The sequence below is a fragment of the Podarcis pityusensis genome (genome assembly GCF_964106645.2).
Source record: "Podarcis pityusensis genome assembly, chromosome: 8".
Lineage (NCBI taxonomy): Eukaryota > Metazoa > Chordata > Lepidosauria > Squamata > Lacertidae > Podarcis > Podarcis pityusensis.
In genome coordinates, this window is record NC_138033.1 from 10170637 (window position 1) to 10190886 (window position 20250).

The 20250-nt window shown below is 48.3% G+C and overlaps 1 protein-coding gene across 1 annotated transcript; it reads right to left on the reverse strand.

Annotated features, from left to right (window-relative positions):
• Window positions 1-2987: 2987 nt before the first annotated feature.
• On the reverse strand, window positions 2988-17216 carry LOC308483123 (cell adhesion molecule CEACAM3-like; the record flags this gene model as incomplete). The annotated part of the gene is made up of 7 exons (XM_081016709.1): window positions 2988-3412; window positions 6224-6302; window positions 7503-7646; window positions 9821-10186; window positions 13827-14228; window positions 16521-16737; window positions 17154-17216. The coding sequence occupies 6 exons, from the start codon at window positions 17214-17216 to the stop codon at window positions 6265-6267; spliced, it is 1230 nt and encodes a 409-aa protein (XP_080872835.1). The 3' UTR covers window positions 2988-3412; window positions 6224-6264.
• Window positions 17217-20250: the final 3034 nt, after the last annotated feature.

Sequence of the window (20250 nt, forward strand, 5' to 3'; positions counted from 1 at the left end):
AGGGACTGCATGCTAAGATTTGTGTGAGTGCAGAATTACAAAAATATTGAGGAAGGAACACCCTAAAGGGCCAGGAGTGAGCATGCTCGGAGCCAACAAAAGTGTTGTGGGGGCGTACCCTCCAACATTTCTCCGATGAAAATAGGGACGTCACATTCCATAATGATAATTTTACTGTTTATACCCCACACATCTTACTGAGTTGCCCCAGCCACTCTGGGCAGTGTCCAACATATATAAGAAACATAATAAAATGTTTAAAAAACCTTCCGTATACAGGATTGCCTTCAGACGGCTTGGGGGGGGGGTCGTATAACTCCATACCCTCCAGCATTTTTCCAATGAAAATAGGGACATCCTGAGGAAAAATGGGAAAAATCAGAAACCAGGATGGCTTCTATAAATCAGGGATGTCCCTGGAAAATTGGGACAGTTTGAGGCTCAGGGGGAGGGGGCAGAGATGGAAAACTGAGGGGAAAGCAGGAATGGTGTTGCAGGTCCTGGGATAAGGGCATGGCTGGCTGAGTTGCTGGAACCCTGAGCGGGACATTCCACGCTGCAACATTTTGTTGCTGGCCCTGTTAGTTAATCTTTATCCCAGTTGGAACCTTTCCCTGGGATTCAACTTGCTTTGGTTAGTCAGCTGCACCCTGGAGAGGGTTTTTATTCCCGTATTTGTTAACCGGTTAGCTAATGATCAATGCCAGGCTGCAATTAAGAAACTTCCAGAGATTCTTGAGCAAGGAGACGCCACCCCATTGCTCTTCCCGGCCGCCGCGTATGGCAGACACCCTGCTCCACTTCTCTAGGTGTCAGGAATTTGGAATGTGGGGCAGCCGCTTTCCAACGTGCTCCTGCGCCTTCCAGGGCAGCCTGCCGTGCAGAAAAATTATGGGTGCTTCCAGACTGCCGCGGTTTTGCGGGAGGGATTCAGGCGCATACCGGAAGTTTAGGTTTGTGCAATTAATGTGATTTAAAGGGCTCCGTCGCCCTGTCACAACAAATCCGGTTTGGAAAGTGGCGGAGGGGAATGATTAACGGGAAGGCTTTTAATCAACACCCTGAGAGCAAATTGGGAGGAATGCTCACTAAAGGCCGGATATAATCTCATCTCCACGTAAGGTTTCTGCAGGCAAACCAGGGCAAAGGTGCCCAGGAATTAGGTCACCTGGAGGGATCTGAATGTAGGCAGAGTGTTTCTCTCGGGCAAGGAGATGGGGGGCGGCGGAAGCTTCACCCCATAGCGACGTGACTGTGTCAGCCGGCAATTAACGGCGCAGCAGGAGAGTCCGTGAAAATAGCAATGACAACTCTGTCAAGGAAGTGGAACAAGGTCCTCTAGTTCCTGGCTCTCTCTGGAGAGGGCATACCATATCCAGGGGGCCACCACTGAAAAGGCCACTCACTCCCATCGGACCTAGCTTGGTAGTGTTGCAGGAATTTATGTATCGGTTGGGGGGGGGGGTTGCCCCTCCAGCAGATATCATGCACATGCAGCCCACTACCAAAATCAGCACAATCACTTTTGTGACTTTTGTGATTTGTCCCCACAAAACACTTCATCGCAGTTTCTTCCCATCTATTAAAAGGGCCTCTGCTGCATGACACCAAATGTAACAATTCACTGATAGATGTATCTGTGTGTACTGGCTCACAGGGAAAACTTCAGAAATTCATATAGACATGCGAGCTCAGCTACTCAGCAGCCCCTCTGCCTGAGTGATAATTCCTGGCATCCTGATATCTGAGTGCCAGACAGGTAGCCATTCCAAAAATAGTAAACCCAGATGAAGACAAAAGGGTGTGATTAACTTGGCTGGGAAACAGGGAAATGTAAATATCTCTTTTGCTTCACTTGATGGGTGTTTGGTGGAGGGCAAGGGGAACCATGGGGCAGGGTCCAGGATGCTCAGATTACTGCCACCAGACCTCCCCTTTCATGATGTAACCATGATGTATGAGTGATGTAGTTTGGGGGGGGTGTAACATTGGGATTAGCAGCTAATAAAAGTTTGGGGGCTCTTTTGTTTGGGGCTTCCATCTTGTTCTACCTTGTGGCAGGTGATAGTCCTGTCGCGACAGTCTTCAATAAAGACCAAGCCTACTGGCTGCTGTTTTGCTCTGGTATTCCTGGCTGGTGTCTTTGTTTTTTGTCCAAGGGAACCCTCAGATTTCTCCAGAGAAGATGTCTTGGACTGGCTGGATGCAGAGGAATGGTGGGAGGAGCCAGGTGGGGAACCCCCCCAAAGGAAGAAGGCTCAGAGCCCCGGGAGTGGTGGTGGGATGATGATGAGCGATCAGAGGGAGAAGACTGGGAAGAAAGAGGAGGTCAGGAAGCTGGAGGGGTAACAGGACTTAATGAGCAGGGAGAATCTGTGGCAGAAAGCAGTCCAGAATCAGAGGCAGAAGCTGAATCAGGAGAGGGCCAAGAGGCAGAGAGGAGTCAGGCTGGTGAAGAGTCAGGGGTGTTTTCACCCTCCTGCTGCGACAAGCTCCCCTCCTTGTCTCACAGAACCCGCAGAGGTAGGAAGAGGACGGAGCAAAGAGAGGCATGGCAACGAAGTCTCAGATTGCTTGGGAAGGCTACCAGGGAGGAGGATCCTGGGACAGCTGTGGTAAGGCAAGGACCTTTTGTCTCCCCAATAGACCTGCTGTGCTCATGGAGGCCTGGCTCCCCTGAGCAGACCTTGTTCCTTCTAATAAAGAGTTGACTTCACCTACTCCGTGTGATTTATTGCTGGCTGGCTTCTGTTCCACTTTCTCTCTGCCATGCACAATTTTATAAACTTCCACCATGTCAATTCTTTTACCCCACTAATCCTTTTATTCACCACCACCCCTTGACCCCTTTCTGTGCTGCAGACCCGGAGTCCATGCTGGGTGCAGAAGGCCCAGGAAAGTGTTAAAAGAACAGCAGAGATCTGTTCCAGATGGGTAGCAAAGGGCCAAATCATGCAGCCGAAATGAAAATTTGCAGCTTTAAGGCAGAAAAAAGCAACACTTTATTTGAAAAAGTATCAGGAAAAGCACCAACAGGCTGTTTACAATAAGTTTGTTCAAAACTGGGTAACATCTGATAAGTATGGGAAAACAAGCTACAAAGGTTTGATATACTTTTCTGAGTTTCTATAAGTTGCACATCTTGTGCACTGTCTACATCAGAGGATACCCAGTGAAATTAATGGGCCTAAGTTCATCATGTCTATTAATTCCAACGAGTGTACGCTGAGTTGATTGAATGCTGGATAGAAGTTTTAGAAACCTTTACATTTTTTTTTTTGTATTAACAGAAATGAAATAAAGTTTTTATATGTAAGACTGCACAGGATCCAGGATATTTCTTCATCCACGGCATAGAAAGAGGTAGAGAGGCCTTCCTGGTTATCGGGAATCTGTTGCCCAGATGGTGAGGCTGTGGAAAGATTTGGAGATTAGAATATTAGAATATTCATAGGGTGTTAGCGATGTGGAGCTTGTACAGTATAAGCTGACAGAGAGAGAGAGAGAGAGAGAGAGAGAGAGAGAGAGAGAGTTCTTTGCCCCAAACAACTTACAAAATAAAGTTTGCAAGAGGAGAAGGAAAAGAGAGGCAAGATGAACACGTGGCGAAATCATTTCGAGCTGAGTACCGTATTTTTCGCTCTATAAGACACACTTTCCCCCTCCTAAAATGTAAGTGGAAATGTGTATGTGTGTGTCTTATGGAGCGAATGCAGGCTGTGCGGCTATCCCAGAAGCCAGAACAGGGAGAGGGATTGCTGCGCAGCGCTCCCTCTTGCTGTTCTAGCTTCTGGCTTAGCCGCGCGAAGCCTCTTCAGGGCACAGGGAGCCTTCATCCCGCTGCCCTGAGGAGGCTTCACATGCCTATCCCAGAAGCCAGAACAGCGAGAGGGAGCTCTGTACAGCACTCCCTTTAAATAATTTTTTCCCCTTGCATTCCCCCTCTAAAAACTAGGTGCGTCTTATGGTCAGGTGCGTCTTATGGAGCGAAAAATACGGTAGCTTATTGTCGAGCATGAACAAAAAACTGGATGCAGCAGCAATAACCCACTGCCAGCAGGAGTCACATTCAGAGCTGCCAACTTTTCCTAGCAACCCCTGCTCCTGTGCCTTTTAAAGCAACTAGATCGGTAGGCATTCGTAGGTAACAATGCTCATTCCTGTGCGGGGTGAAACTTTACCTGCTGGTTTCTGCAGATCACCAAGGCGTTGGGGGCTTTCATGTGCGTGTTTGTTTGGCAATTTGTCTCGCAGGAAATGTTCAGCACCACTGGAGAAAATCATCCCCTTTTTGTAAGCGGGAGGCTGCCTTTGTGGTTGGTGTCAAGCCTGGTGCCACCTGGTGGCTACTTCAAGCTTTGCCACCTGCTCCAGGGGGGAAATCCACCCAGCTTTTTCCAACGCCACAATGGATTGCAGTGGCTTGTGCCTCTTAAAAAGACCATCCAAGTGCCCCTGTTTTCCAGGGACAGTCCCCGATTTACAGAAACCACCCCAGGTTCTGATTTGATCCCGGAATGTCTTGCTTTTCCTTAGAACCAAATGCTTTGGAAAGGCAGGATGGACTTAGCCTGCTGCCTAAAAGATAACCATCCCAGGAGAGGGTGTTCCAAAGATGGCAGGTTCCAATGCCAGGACGGAAGAAGGACCACTCTCTGGTAAGTCATAGGAACACAGGAGGCTGTCCTGAGTCCAGAGGTGACGGCAGGCTCAGGTGGCTCAGACGGACAAGGAGGGGGATGGGAGAGGAGGTCCAGAGGAAGCAGGAATTTCTCCCTCCCAAGATATGGCTGATAGGGTGGCCATATGTCCATAATTTCCCGAATATAGCCGGAATATGACAGTCATAAGCAGTGTCCGGCCGGGAAAACCATGTCGAAAGTTTAGATACGGAGGTATCCTTAAAAATAGCTCAAAAACTTCAGTGGTTTTGTTTTTTGGTGTTTTTTGCAAACAAACAAAAAAGCTCAGCAACTTTGGCCAAAAAACAACAGCAGCAGCAACTTTTGTGTCCGGATTTTCACTTTTTGAAATATGGCAACCCTAGCTCTGGATGGGAAACAGGACTTTACCCTAGCCAACAGCCAGGGTTGCAGGAAGCAGCGCCAGGAGTGGGGCACGGCTTGGTCACCCAGGCCCCGGTAGTGCCCCTATTTCTGGGAACAGACCTTCTTCCAACACAGTGACCGCCTTCCCTCAGGAGTCTTGTGTGGCAGGAGAGTCCTGTGAGTAAGCAAGCCTTGCCCCTTGGGACAGCCCTAATGCTTCCGCCCAGTTCTGAACTGCTTGTCCAGATCTTGGACTCTCTGTAAACTGGAACCGGCCCTTTCAGCCCAACTGGACTTGTCTTTCCTGTCGCTCAGGCGTGAGTCGCTACCTGTTGCTGAGACTTTACCTCTACTCTGCCTCAAAGAAGGCCCTTTCCTCACTCTCATGTCATCAGGGCCTGAGTGGGAATCAGGACAGAAGCTGCTTTGTAGCAAATCAGAACACCGGTCCATTTAGCTGTCAGGTGTGGGATCTCCCCCAGCCCTACTTGGCGATGCCGGGATTTGAACCAGGGACCTTCAGTGCGCAAGACGATTCTCCCTCACTGAGCTACAGTCATACCTCAGGTTACAGACGCTTCAGGTTGCATATTTTCAGGTTACGGACCCGCCAAAACTTGGAAGTACCGGAATGGGTTATGTCCGGGTTTCAGCAGTCACACATGTGCAGAAGCGCTAAATTGCACTTTGCGCATGTGCAGAAGTGCCAAATCACAACCCGTGCATGCGCAGACGGGCCGCTGCGGGTTGCGAACACTGCGGGTTGCGAATGTGCACGGATCACGTTCGCAACCCGAGCGTCCACTGTACTTGGCTAAGCCCCAAACCTAGGGTACCTGGAAAGCCTTTATTGATAGACAGGTCCACATGGGTTTTTGATGTCTTCATTGCTGTGCTTGAAAGCAGTTTGACTAGTTAATGTTTCATGCAGATCAAACTGCTGTTAAAGGCAAAAGAGCAGGCTGCGCAAGGTTCTTCTGATCAGTTGGCTTTGGATTTATGGATTTTCTTGGTGTCCTAGCTCTGGGCAGGGGAGGAGAAGCACCGCATGACACTGGTTTCCTACGAGCTGAATTTGAGCCCAAACTGGGGAAGGAGCAAACGCCCCAGAAGCTGTGGATCCTGTGAGATTGAGCCCCCGCTGTCACTACCAACCCAATAGGCTGTCAACATACCTTGCAAAAGTTAGGGACTTTCCGCCAAACTCATCATTCATTCACGGGATGACTTTGCGCCTCAGGGAAGTGAGGGAGCCTAAAAGGGCGGAGGAAATGGGTTCATTAAGTACGTCCACATCCTGCCCTTCCTCCAGTGATAAAGAAACACAGAGATTGTCCTATTTTAGCCTTGCAACAATTCTGCTAGGTAGGACAGGGCGAGTGGCTCAAGGTGGCCAAGGGAGCTTTGTGCTCCAGCGGAAATTCAAACCCTGGAACATTTATAGAACATTCCCCCTCCCACCCGATAAATCTTGGGAACTGTGGTTTGTTGTGCTGGGGGGTCCTAGCTCTGTAAATGGTACTGTTTTAAATGTGCATTTCATATTTGACTGCCCTTGGCAATATTTTCTTTTGAAATGTTTAAGATTTTTTTTGTCAACTTTGTTTGTGTCAAATATGTATTCTGTAGCTGACCTCCTTTGTAATGTTTCATTTTGAAATCTGTTAAGGTAATATTTTAGTTTCCTGTTAATTATGTTGCCTTGACTGTATACTTTATATTTGACTTTCTTTGGAAATGTTTGATTCTGGATTGTTTTAATGTGCTGTAAACCGCTTTGAGATTTTTTCTTAAAAATATAAAGCAGTATTGAAATGAAATGAATAATAATAATAATAATAATAATAATAATAATAATACAGTTCCCAGGCTTCTTTGGGGTGAACATGTTTGCTTTAAAGGTATGGTGCATTCCTGTCAACTGATCTGGAAAAAACTGGGACGTCCCGTTTCTTCCTGAGAGAGAAAGGCGGCCACTTTGGGAACCTTGTGGTTGTGCAATTTCAGGCTGAAAACTCACCCCGAAAAAGTGCCTTTCCCAGATCTGTGATCTCACACAGGCCATGTGACTTGTGCAGGATTTCAGACCCGAAAGATGGTGTCCCGGATTTGTGCCATGTCGTGTCGGAAGGTATGATGGTGTGTGAGCCTGTCTGTGTGAGAGTGTGGGATGGCCAATGATGAATGTGGCATATGGGCCAAAACAAAACGCTTTGCCACTGGTCCTTATTCCCATCTCTAGGGACTTAAGAAGAACCCCACTGGGTCAGAGCAAAGGTCTGTCTAGTCCAGCACCGTTTCCTCACAGCAGCCTACCAGATGTCTTTGAGAAGCCTCTCATTCCCCAGTGGCTGGTTTTCAGAGACCTTCTGCCACTATGACTAGCAGCCCTCAAGAGAGAGCCTTATCCTCATTTCTGAAGCTGCGTATCCTAGCGGTTTGTGTGCCACTCACAGAATAGCCCGGAGAAGACGGGCATCAGGGCATCTGCCCAGGCGAGCGATCCAAGCAAGGTCCCAGCGACGACGGCTGCACTGTAGGTCAAAGAGGCAGAGGCACGACCTTTTTGGGGGCCATGACCTTTTTGGGGGTCATGACCTGAAAGAGGGGGAAAAGGATTGGGGATGAAAGCATTGATCCAGAATTCGGCTCCAAACAGCTGCCCTGTTGCGATCCGGAGGTGCGTTCCAACACCCACGCAACCAGGTCTTTCCAACTGTTAAATAAACCTTAAATAAACAGCTTAGGTAGTGATTCAATCTGCGTAAATTAAATGTCTCCAAAACTCCCCACCACCTGGCCGTACAAGGTAAGTTGGCAACTTTATTTTGAAGAGTCAAAGCATCCTCAAACAGGTGCGCATGGGATGGCACTGATTTGCACATGGCTGAAACAATAGTTTAAAGTCCCAAGATGGCAGAATGAACGTTTTTTAGACAAGGCGTTCCCTCCGGTGTGAGAGAATGAGGCAGGGACGACTCTCCCAACCTGGGGCTTGCTGTCTTCCCTTTTAATAATAATAATAATAATAATAATAATAATAATAATAATAATTTATTTATACCCCACCCATCTGGTGGGGTACTTTATAGTACTTAATCTAAGTACCATATTTTTCACTCTATAAGACGCAGCAGAACACAAGATGCACCTAGTTTTTGGAGGAGGAAAACAAGAAAAAAAATTATTTTGAATCTCAGAAGCCAGAACAGCAAGAGGGATCGCTGCGCGGTGAAAGCAGCAATCCCTCTTGCTGTTCTGGCTTCTGGGATAGCTGTGCAGCCTGCATTCGCTCCATAAGACGCACACGCATTCCCCCTTACTTTTTAGGAGGGAAAAAGTGAGTCTTATAGAGCAAAAAATATGGTACTTCTTAGATCAAGGCCCTGTATAATAATAATAATAATAATAATAATAATAATAATAATAATATATTATTTATACCCCACCCATCTGGCTGGGTACTTCTTAGTACTCAATCTAAGTACTTCTTAGATCAAGGCCCTGTCTGTACTATGCAGTGGTACCTTGGTTCTCGAACTTAATCCGTTCCGGGTGTCCGTTCGGCTCCCAAAACCGTTCAAAAACCGAGGCGCAGCTTCCGATTGGCTGCAGGAGCTTCCTGCACTCAAGCTGAAGCTGCGTTGGACATTCGGCTTCTGAAAGACGTTTGCGGACCGGAGCACTTACTTCCGGGTTTGTGGCATTCGGGAGCCGATTTGTTCGGCATCTAAGCCATTCGGGAGCCAAGGTTCCACTGTCTGTTGAAAGGAGTACTGCACCACTTTAAACAGCCACGACTTCCCCGCAAAGAATCCTGGGAAATTTAGCCTGCTGAAAAGTTGCTGGGGATTGTTAGGAAGCTCCAATTCCCCTCACAGAGCTACCAGTTCTCCATTCCCTCTTGCAATGTTGTATATATTTATGTGGTTGCCGCCTAGTGGCCAAAAGGCAAACTGCTCTCTTAAGAAACAGTTGGAGCTAAGTTCTTGGGAGCTGGTCCAAAATGGATGCTGGACTGCAAACTGTGTAGCAGAAACCAATAAATAAGGACACATATTGGGCACCCGCTGGTATAGCATACATATATTATACCTCTTCCCAGGGATTTCTGGGAATTGTGGTTCTGTGAGGGGAAGGTGTCTCCTAACAACTCTCAACCACCATAGCAAATTACACTTCCCAGAATCCTTTGGGGGGAAGCCATGACGGTTTAAAGTGGCATCAAAGTGCTTTAAATACGTGGTGTGGGCAGGACCTAAAAGAGAGGAGGACTAGTTGATCAATTTATGGTCAGGATTCGCCTTCTGCTACTCTTGCCTGGCCTTCTCCAGAGACCAGACTCTCTGCATCTCCATAGCACAGCAACTCAGCACCTGCTTAAGATGCTCAGGACAGCAGCATGCTGTGAGCAACCCGCCAAGTTTGCGTTTCTTTCATTGGGAAGCCGGAGAGAAATTAAGACCTGCAACCAATCCCATTACTTTCCACCACTCTTTGGAAAAGTGCAACAGTGGTGTCAGAAGTTAAACCGCAGCAGGAGAGAAAGCACTACAAGGGACTCCTCTTGACCAAGGAAATGTTTTGCCCTGGAATGCAAATGTTAAGTTTGGCGCCCCCTAGCGCTTGCAGTGGGGTTTCAATGTCTAATCGATGGAGTGGTTTGATGATGTTAAAAACGCTTTTAAGGGGCCCAAAAAGGAAGAAGTCATTTTTTATTTAAGCAGGTGGCTGCCGTACGGTGTAGAGCTTTGGAGAGGATGGATACTTGCCAGATTGTTGGACGACGTCAAGATAGACCTGTCCCTTGTGCACCTGAAAGTCTCCTATTTCAGGCTGCTGCCCTGGTTGTTGCTGCTGGTTCAGAAGAGATTCGATCTTCACCGTGTAGTTGCCGGTGTCAGAAACATCAAGCTGCCTGATGTGCAAGGTGCAATCCTGCCTCAAAGTCGTTCTGCCTTGGGACAAGCTTTGCTGGTCTGTGTCCTCTGGGTCGTATTCGAGAACTTTTTCTTTCCCGCCCCTGGGGTGTATGACCCACTTGCAAAAGCTTAATTGCTTTGGGGCATTTTGCGGGGTCAGGGTGAGGTCCTGACCTTGAACAGGACGCTGTGGGTTGAGGTTTATGGACATGAGGCCTGTAAAAATAGAATTCGTGAGGATTTCACATGGCTCAGGATGAGAGTTGAATATACCGTATTGGCCTGAATATAAGCCTTGCATTTCCCCCCAAATTCCGACCGTGGAAAGTTAAAGCGTGGCTTAAATTTGAGACCTTACAAAATGGGCTTTTACGATATCACTGTAGGATTTTCTTGTACATTTGCCATTTACACGTGTGAGTGCCTGCAGAATTTTAAGGGAGCGGCTTATATTCGGGTATTGTCTCCGCCCCCCCTTTGAATTTTAAAGGTATGGCTTATATTCCGGCCAATACGGTATATCTATATTTGGAAAGCAGGTTGCCAACTTATTTCTCAGCTTGCACTCCTGTGCCGCAATCAGCAGCTGGACCCGCAGACTTTGCCAAATGTTATCACTGTGCTTCTGCAAACCTAGCTTGTGCAGCCTATCTCCTTTCCTTTCCTTTCCGGTCAACTAGCAACTTTATGTGGAAAGGGCCAAACTAGTCTTAAATAACTTTGCTCCCCCCCCCCCCCTTGCTGGATTGCCACTTTTTTCATAGTCCCTGCTCCTACGCCTTTTGGACAGTAGCCTTAAAATGAGCAGCTGAAGCTTTTATCAGCACGGGCAAAAATCCACACAGAGGTGTTTTTTTCCTGGCATTCAAATCTCAGATAGGTCTGGGAAACCCCGGAGATATAATAATAATAATATTTTTTTATTTATACCCCGCCCTCCCCAACCAAGGCCGGGCTCAGAGCGGCTTACAAGCAATAATAAAAACAAGATGAATGATTACAACTTAAAAACAAAAATAAAATACAACATTAAAATAATGGAACATTAAAATATTAAAATGTAGCCTCATCGCAGGAGGAGAAGGAAAAGAAAAAAGAAAGAGAGGGAGGAAGGGAATCAAATTGGCTCCAAGCCAAAGGCCAGGCGGAACAACTCTGTCTTACAGGCCCTGCGGAAAGAAATCAGATCCTGCAGGGCCCTGGTCTCATGAGGCAGAGTGTTACACCAGTCCGGGGCCAGAGTTGAAAAGGCCCTGGCTCTGGTTGAAGCCAATCTAACTTCCTTAGGGCCCGGGACCACTAGGGTGTTGTTATTTATGGACCTTGAGGCTCTCCGTGGGGCATACCGGGAGAGGCGGTCCCGTAGGTACGAGGGTCCTAGGCCGTGAAGGGCTTTAATGGTCAAAAGCAGCACCTTAAATCTGACCCTGTACTCCACCGGGAGCCAGTGCAGCTTGAAAAGCACTGGGTGAATATGCTCCCATGGCAGGGACCCCGTGAGGAGCCTCGCTGCAGCATTCTGCACCTGCTGGAGTTTCTGGGACAGCTTCAAGGGCAGCCCCGCGTAGAGCGAGTTACAGTAGTCAAGCCTGGAGGTGACCGTCGCATGGATCACTGTGGCAGATATGGCAGCCCTAGGCAAGTACTGGGGAAAATCTTCCAACAATGTTCTATGCCCCACCCCCAAAGGATACAGGAGTTGGTTTAAAAGGCAGAAAATTCCCACTGTCTTTTCTGACCCTACAATTTTAAATTTATTTAGAGCCAAAACTTCTAGAAATGGATGGTGAATTGATAGGAGTGCGCTGAGATCGCATTAGGGGTTGCCAACTGACCAGAAAATCTGCCTGCTGTTGTGCCCTACACACACACACTTATTTATTGATACTCATCCATAGATATACAAAAATACATATACATTACAAACTAGCTTTTTTTATAATATGCTAAGATAAAACAGCTACTTAGTCTAAAAAAGAACAAAGCCAGAAAAAAGAAAATACAAGACAAGGAGAGACCGAAAGAAAGAGAAAGCGAGAGAGAAGAGAAAGAACAGACTAAAATAAAATAGAAGAAAAATGACTTTTGGCTCTCTGTCCTGCGGCTACACATGACATTCGTTTCTTAAACCACAACCATTCTGTCTTCTATAAAGTAGTGTTTTTAAAATATCCAAATCCCAATAGTACACATTCATTTCCTCTATCCTGCAAAAAGTCCATAAGAAATTTCCAGTCCTTAACCAGTGCCAGCAATGATTTTTCTCTAATTAAACATGTCGGCTTTGCCATCTCAGCCAGCTCCAATAATTTTATCTGCCGTTCTTTTAGAGCGGGTCTCTTGTGCCCTTGATATATAGGAGGCCTGCCTGCAGAGAGTGGCAGAGTCAAGTCTTTCATGGTGTCAAAATAACAGTAGTAGTAGTAGTAGTAGTAGTAGTAATAATAATAATAATAATAATAATAATAATAATTTATTATTTATATCCCGCCCATCTGGTTGGGTTTCCCCAGCCACTCTGGGCGGCTTCCAACAGAACACTAAACTACAATAACCTATTAAACATTAAAAGCTTCCCTAAACAAAGTGCCGTTGCAGTTGGCAGCAGCGAGAACATTTGCAGCAGCGAGTGGCAATCCAAGGAGCTGGGGGGAACCTCCGGCCCTCCACAACTCTCTCGCTGGCCCCTGGAATCCTCCCCAGGCCATGCCTTTCACGGGTGCTGCTGCTCCAGAACCTCCCTGGGGGCGTTTGCCTGGCGGGGCTGGGCCCCCGAACTTCAACAGTGCCCCTTGCTTGCCTGGACAGAGGATAGGGAGGTGTTTGTGTGGAGACTAACCTCCTGCGCAAAGGAAAAACTGAGCATTCTATGTTAATGGCTAGAAATTGGAGGGGGGGGGGCAGGACACCAACAAAGGAAGATGGCAAGATAAATTGTGTTTGGAATTAGCAAGAATGACAGAGGCAATTAGGAACCAGCCAAACCAAAATGTCAAAAGAGGGGAAAAAAGAAAAAGAAAAAAGGAGTGGGAACGTGTAAAAGATTATCTGGGGAAACATTGTTCTCAGATAAGAACCCTTGATATGTTCCGACTAAATTTTGCAACATGAAGATCAGATAGATGAGATATATTACCTATTAGAAAGGCAGTAAGGAAAAACAAGGGACGCGGGTGGCGCTGTGGGTTAAACCACAGAGCCTAGGGCTTGCCGATCAGAAGGTTGGCGGTTCGAATTCCTGTGATGGGGTGAGCTCCCGTTGCTCGGTCCCTGCTCCTGCCAACCTAGCAGTTCGAAAGCACGTCAAAGTGCAAGTAGATAAATAGGTACCGCTCCGGCGGGAAGGTAAACGGCGTTTCCATGCGCCGCTCTGGTTCGCCAGAAGTGGCTTAGTCATGCTGACCACATGACCCGGAAGCTGTACGCCAGCTCCGTTGGCCAATAAAGTGAGATGAGCGCCACAACCCCAGAGTCGGTCACAACTAGACCTAATGGTCAGGGGTCCCTTTACCTTAAGGAAAAACAGCACAGCTGAAAAGAGAATGAAGACAGAAAAAGCCGCACTGAGGTGGTGGGAAGAAATATTGTGTAGAAATGTTGTTATTGTTTGGTTTTTATATGTGTGCAATATATGTTAAAAAGTGAATGGAATATGTAGATGAATTACCAATTTAAAACTCAATAAAAAGCAATTTAAAAAGAAGAAGAAGGAAAAACTTAACGTTCTCCACCCTACTCACTTTTGCCTCTGGTGCAACGCTAAGAAAAAAGGATGGCCCTTTCCCCATTACATTGTGGTTAAAGAAACAGGAGCCTTTCTTTGTAAAAGGTGGCGACCGAGCGGTTTGGTACTTACTTGAGATTTGCAAATAATAAGAGTCTGAGAGGTTTCTCCCTACAAATTGTTGCCCTTGGCCTGTTTGCTGGTCTGGGCCGAGCTGAATCACCACGGTGTAGTTCGCCGCATCGGACTGCGTCAACCTCGCGATATACAAGGAGCACCCATCTCTCAACGTCTCCCGTCCGGTGTGTCCGGGGCCTTTTTCTGGCTGCCTCTGCCCAAATTGCGTGAAGATGTTCTCCACTCTCCCCGAGCGGCTTTGCCGGAACCACTGGCACTGCGCGAACTGCCGGGGGACGTTCCTCAGAGACAGCTTGACATCCTTGCCCACAAAAGGCTCAATTGGCTCAGGGGTCAAAGACAACTGGGGTTGAAATTGTGCTGGCACCAGCTGCAACATGCAGCTTAGGAGGAAACCTAAGGAAAGGGGAGGAAAAATGGAGTAAGACTTCTTCTACAGGGCAGTGGTCTAACACACACAATAACATACCCTCCAACATTTCTCCGGTGAAAATAGGGGCGTCTTATTCCTTAACACTCCTGCCAACCTAGCAGTTCAAAAGCACATCAAAGTGCAAGAAGATAAATAGGTACCGCTCCGGCCGGAAGGTAGACGGCATTTCCGTGCGCTGTTCTGGTTTCGCCAGAAGCGGCTTAGTCATGCTGGCCACATGACCCGGGAAAACCGTTTGTGGACAAACGCCAGCCCCCTCAGCCTGTAAAGCGAGACGAGTGCCACAACCTCAGAGTCGGTCACGACTGGACCTAATGGTCAGGGGTCCCTTTACTTTTACCTTTATTCCTTAACAACAACAACAGTTTTATTATTCTTGCCCCTGCCCATCTGACCGGGTTGCCCCAGCCACTCTGGGCGGCTTCCAACATATATAAAAACAACTTGAAACATGAAACATTTTTTTAAAAAACTTCCCTATACAGGTCTGCCTCCAGATGTCTTCTAAAGGTTGCATAGTTACTTATCTCCTTGGCTCGGGGTGTGTGTGTGTTTGGATAGCTCCATACACTCCAACATTTCTCTGATGGAAATAGGGACACCCTACTGTACACTCCGATATTTATCAGGTGAATAGGGATCTCCTAAGACTCTTGAGACTCCCATGGACTGCAAGAAGATCAAACCTCTCCATTCTTAAGGAAATCAGCCCTGAGTGCTCACTGGAAGGACAGATCCTGAAGCTGAGACTCCAATACTTTGGCCACCTCATGAGAAGAGAAGACTCCCTGGAAAAGACCCTGATGTTGGGAAAGATGGAGGGCACAAGGAGAAGGGGACGGCAGAGGACGAGATGGTTAGACAGTGTTCTCGAAGCTACCAGCATGAGTTTGACCAAACTGCGGGAGGCAGTGGAAGACAGGAGTGCCTGGCGTGCTCTGGTCCATGGGGTCACAAAGAGTCGGACACGACTAAACGACTAAACAATAACAAAGGAAAAATGGGGCATTCCAGGATCAATTCAGAAACTGGGACAGCTTTGGTAAATCTGGGGCCGTCGCTGGAAAAGAGAGGCACTTGGAGGGTTTGCCATAAAGGACAAAGGAAGCTGGGTCTTTCTGTGCTTCAGGGTGTGGCAGAAAATGGTACCTTGAAGGGGAAAAGAGGAAGTTTGCTCTTCCGAACTGAAGATATCGGGCCAGCCTGCCCATAAGAAAGAGAAAGGCGGTCAGCTCAGGAGGCAGATTTGGGTCCAAGGAGCACACTGCCTACTGCCATGGCACGCCTCTGCCCCACTAGGAGTGTGCCCTCCTGCTGAGGGCACCCCCTGCCACCTCCCCCATCATGGGTGCATCCCACCACTTGTTTCTGCCTGTCACCATTTCCTCCATTTGTGCACCCTAAAATCATAGAATTGGAAGGGATTCCAACCCCCTGCAATGCAGGATTCTCAGTGAAAACAAGCTGTTCTGCTGTGGCGGCTGCTTTGCTGCCAGCACCTCAGCTGCAGGTGTTCCTGCTGCAAGGAGGAGGCAGATTGTGGTCTGGGGGCAGCAGGTTCCCCCCCTCCCCGTCTCAAGTGGCAAAATGTCCCCTTCTGGCCCTATGCCTTGTGCAACCAGGCTGTTGATCCATCTAACCAGGGAGCCACATTTTAAGAAGGATATCGGCAAGCTGGAACGTGTGCAGAGGAGAGTGACCGAGAAGATCAAGGGCCTGGAAACCAAAGCCTTATGAGGAACAGTCGAAGGAGCTGGGTTAAGAGGAGATATGAGAACCGTCTTCAAATATCTCAAGGGCTGCTGCCACGTTGGAAGATGGAGCGAGTTTTCTCCGGCTCCGGAGGGTAGGACTCGAACCCAGGGCTTTAAGTTACAAGAAAGGAGATTGCGACTAAACATCAGGAAGAACTTTCTGGCAGTAAGGGAGTTCGACCAACAGTGGAACAGACTCCCATGAGAGGTGGTGGACTCTCCTTCCTTGGAGGTTTTTAAGCAGAGGTTGGGTGGCCACCTGCCAGGGAAACTTTTGCTGGGATTCCTGCATTGCAGGGGGTTGGACTAGATGACCCTTGGGGTCCCTTCCAACTCTACAATTCTGTGATTCTGTGACTCTTTTGCCTGCACTGAACGGCAGCGGCTCTCCAGGGTTTCAAAGAATGGACAATCCTAGCCTGACCTGGAGAGCCAGGAATTGAACCTGCAGCCTTTTGAGTGCAAGAAAGATGCTCTGCTGCTGCCCTTTCCTCAGCTTACCTGCTAGAAACATGACCTTCCGTGCTCCCTGTCGGCTGTTGGGAAGACCCATCGCCTTTTTCGCCTGCAGCCTGAGAAACTTCAAACACTTCCAGGAATCAGGACAGACGGACGGACGGGCAGAGCCTCTTCTCTGGACAAAGTCTGGGTCCCTCTGCTCCACGTCCCTCTGCCTGCGACACTCGCTTCCTCCCCTCTGCCTGTTTCTCCTTTTGTCCTGCAGAAAAAAAGGAAGGAAACGGGTACCGTAACGCAAGGTCGACACATCCCTGCCTTCTTTGGTTCGTTTATTTTGCCGTTTCTGAGTTACACCATCTCAAGGTGACTAAGGCTGAGTCCTGGCAGTTCAGCCCTGTAGTGCAACTCCAGAGGTGTGGGGGAAAGCGGGTCACTGGGTTCTTGTGGGGCTGGCAGGGGAGATCAGCTGTCGCCCCTTCCATGCACAGAAGGGATTATTTATCAGTAGAGTGTCCTCAATGTACATTGTTAGCCAGGCAACACAGACAGGTCTCTGCTCTCAAAGCGCTTACAGTCTGCTATAGTGACGCAACAACACAGGGAGGGAGGGAGGGAAGGAGGGAGAACAGGCAACTACCATGCTTTAGTCTTGGCTGCAATCCTAACCGCACTTACCCAGGAGTAAGGCCCACTGAATTCAGTAGGACTTACTTCTGAGTAGGCACAGTTAGGAAACATGGCACAGTTCATAAGGATGGAAAGGCCTGTCAATTTTAGGTCTCTCAGTGCCTCATGTTTCCACTCTTAAATTCAGTTCTTACATTCAGAGGGGGAGATTTTCAGCCCTGAGGGCCACATTATTTGCTTCGAAACCTTCTGGGGGCCACATGCCAGGGCAGGTAGGGCCAGAGGCAAACAATTCATGCAAATATTACCTTTGCGCAGTAGGCTGCTTTGCGGCTCATCTTCAGGAGAAAGGCTCAGGAGTGAACGCTACACAAATGTGGAGTGGAGTCTCTAAGACGGTTGGATGGCACCTTGTACGCCTCCTTCCGGCAGCTCCTGCTGCCAAGCTGGTGTCAAACTTTTGTTCTGCCTTCCTTTGGACCACATCAGCGAGGCTGAGAGGGGGGTCTTGTCCTCTGGGCAGCTCAGGACCTCCATACACACTGCTCAGGATCGCACCCCAGGGAGTTCAGTCTGGTGCTGCAAATGCAGCCAAAACAACGCTGGAGGCAGCAGTTACGAGACTCCACAGCCACAGCAGGCGCTGCGATTCTCCAGCACTTTGACTTCACCTCCAGAAGCGCACTCCATTGTCTCTTGAGGCAGATGGATGCCAAAAGCTGTAAAACAGCAGGCTAATTCGATGCACGCCTTTCTTCAGCACCCAAACATTCAAGAGGCATTATCGGATTTCAAGGACGCATTCCACTCAGGCCAAAGCACTCAAAGGGTGTAAGGAGGGGTCTTGCACGTGGAGCATCCCAGGGGCCAGGAATAAACCCCCGAAGGGTCACATTTGTCCCCAAGGCCTGAAGTTCCTCAGTCTACCAGATGCCATGGTGGAATCTGGCTGGTGGAAGAGGCACCTGGTAAGAAGACGGGGAGCAGGAATGGGCAGGTACCTTGAGGGCCAGGTTACGTGTAGGACTAGGACCTGGCGGACCAGGGTTCGAATCCCCACTCAGCCATCAATGAACTGTGACCTTGGGCCAGTCACTTTCCCTCTCAGCCTAACCTACCTCACGGGGTTGTTTGGGGGGATTCGTTGAGGAGCAGGAGAACCACGTGCGCCACCTTGGGCTCTGTGGTGGTGGTAGGAAAGTGAGTATAAAAGCAAGAAGTTTGACACGATGCCAAATCATCCAGGGCTTTGGCAACAGGGGTAAAGGGAAGGTAAACAGATGGAGGCCTTCTCCTTCAGCAGCCAAACATGCTCAAAAGGGATGGCAGATTGGCCAGATCGATTTGGATGCTGTTGGGAGGTTGTTGTTGTCTTGTTGGGCTGTATATGAAACAAAGGGGAGCCACACTGGGGTGAAGGTGTCCTCTTTTCTTTGTTCCTGTGTTCATTTCAATTTTTATTTTATTTTTTTGGTTAGCTTTTCTTGTAGGGCTGTTTCCCATACAGTTTGGTACCAGCCGTCCATGTTCATTCCTGACAGGTCCCTCCAGAGTCCAGCTGAAAAGTACTCGGAGTCGAGAGTTGGATTTCATGCTCTTTATTCAGCTCATAGTGGTGAGGAGGAATGCTAGTTCCCCCAAAGTACGGTATCTGTTTTATGTACATTATTTACACAATGGGCTGCATGTGATTGGCCAATTCCGGGATTCTCCTGTAGGCCAATCAGGTTGTGGATTCACTTCCACCTGGAGCTGGATTGGGTGGCTCCTGCGGACCAATCATACTGCTGCATTGTTCTAGGACCAATCAGACTGCTGCATTCTGAATCCTATTGTTCTAGGACCAATCAGACTGCTGCATTCTGAATCCTATTGTTCTAGGACCAATCAGACTGCTGCATTCTGAATCCTATTGTTCTAGGACCAATCAGACTGCTGCATTCTGAATCCTATTGTTCTAGGACCAATCAGACTGCTGCATTTTGGATCCTATTCAACTCAGTACATAACACCAGTTTTGACACTCTTAAGCAAAACCCAATGCAGTCAGCTAAATACAACCAACCAAACTCTGGGCTCTCCAACCTCTCGCACCACCAACGGAAACAAACAAACAAACAAACAAACAAACAAACAAACGAATGAAGAACCTGCCCTCACAACTCTGAAACCAAACTCTGCTATCGTCTTCATCTTTGGTTGTTCATTTTTGTTTTTCATCATTGTGCTGGTTCTGCAGACTGAAGTGGTCGAAAGGGTGCATGTGAGGCTGAACATCTGGTTTAGCATCATGTTGGGAGTGGTTTTTCAGGCTGTGAAAGCTCTCAGCCTTACCTGGAGAGGCCAGGTATTGAAACTGGGACCTTCAGCATGCAGAGAAGGGGCTCTGCCACTGAACTATGGCCCTTCCCTGGCTCTCTATAGGTGTACGAGGTCCACCCCCACTTTACCTGTCTCCCACCACCCTATGCCACTAAGAAGTGCAACCTCTATTTCCTGTTGCTCGCCTGCCCGTTGCAAAACAGCAGCATCGGTTCCATGATGCAACGCGTGGCTCTTGCTAGCTTCCTGGCAAGAATTAGGAAAGAAAGTTACGAAGTCCGTTTCCCTGCTGTCACCACCGCCTGACAAGCAGCCGTTCAGACTGGAGCAATGCAGCAACTGAACTGACGAAAGTCACAAAAAGAGACACACTCCGATGGAGAGACGGGAGAAGTGAACGCTGCCAACTAGTGGCCATGCTGGGGTGCGCAGCTTGTTGTGGTATCCTTGCAAGTCTTCAAGCAGGTGGTTGAAACCTGTGGCCACTGGTCTGCTGTGTGGACTCCAGTCCCCACCAGCCGCAGCCAGCATGATGGGAGTTGTAGTCCAGCAATATCCAGAGGGCCACAGGCTCCCCATCTCTGCTTTAAACAATTGCATAGTTTATATCATTGTTAGGTGCTCACCTTCACAATGGCCCTGCTAATGGTTTTTAACAGAGCAGGAAATGATTTGGGAGAGGCAGCACTTCCTATGGTGTACAGACATATTTTATTTCTCTCCCCATTGCGTCCAGAAAAACAGGCGCTGCCGGGTTTTGTAGTTCATGCAGGTCCTGCTGTCCAAATGCTTGTTAAACAAAAATTCGCTTGTTGAAATATGA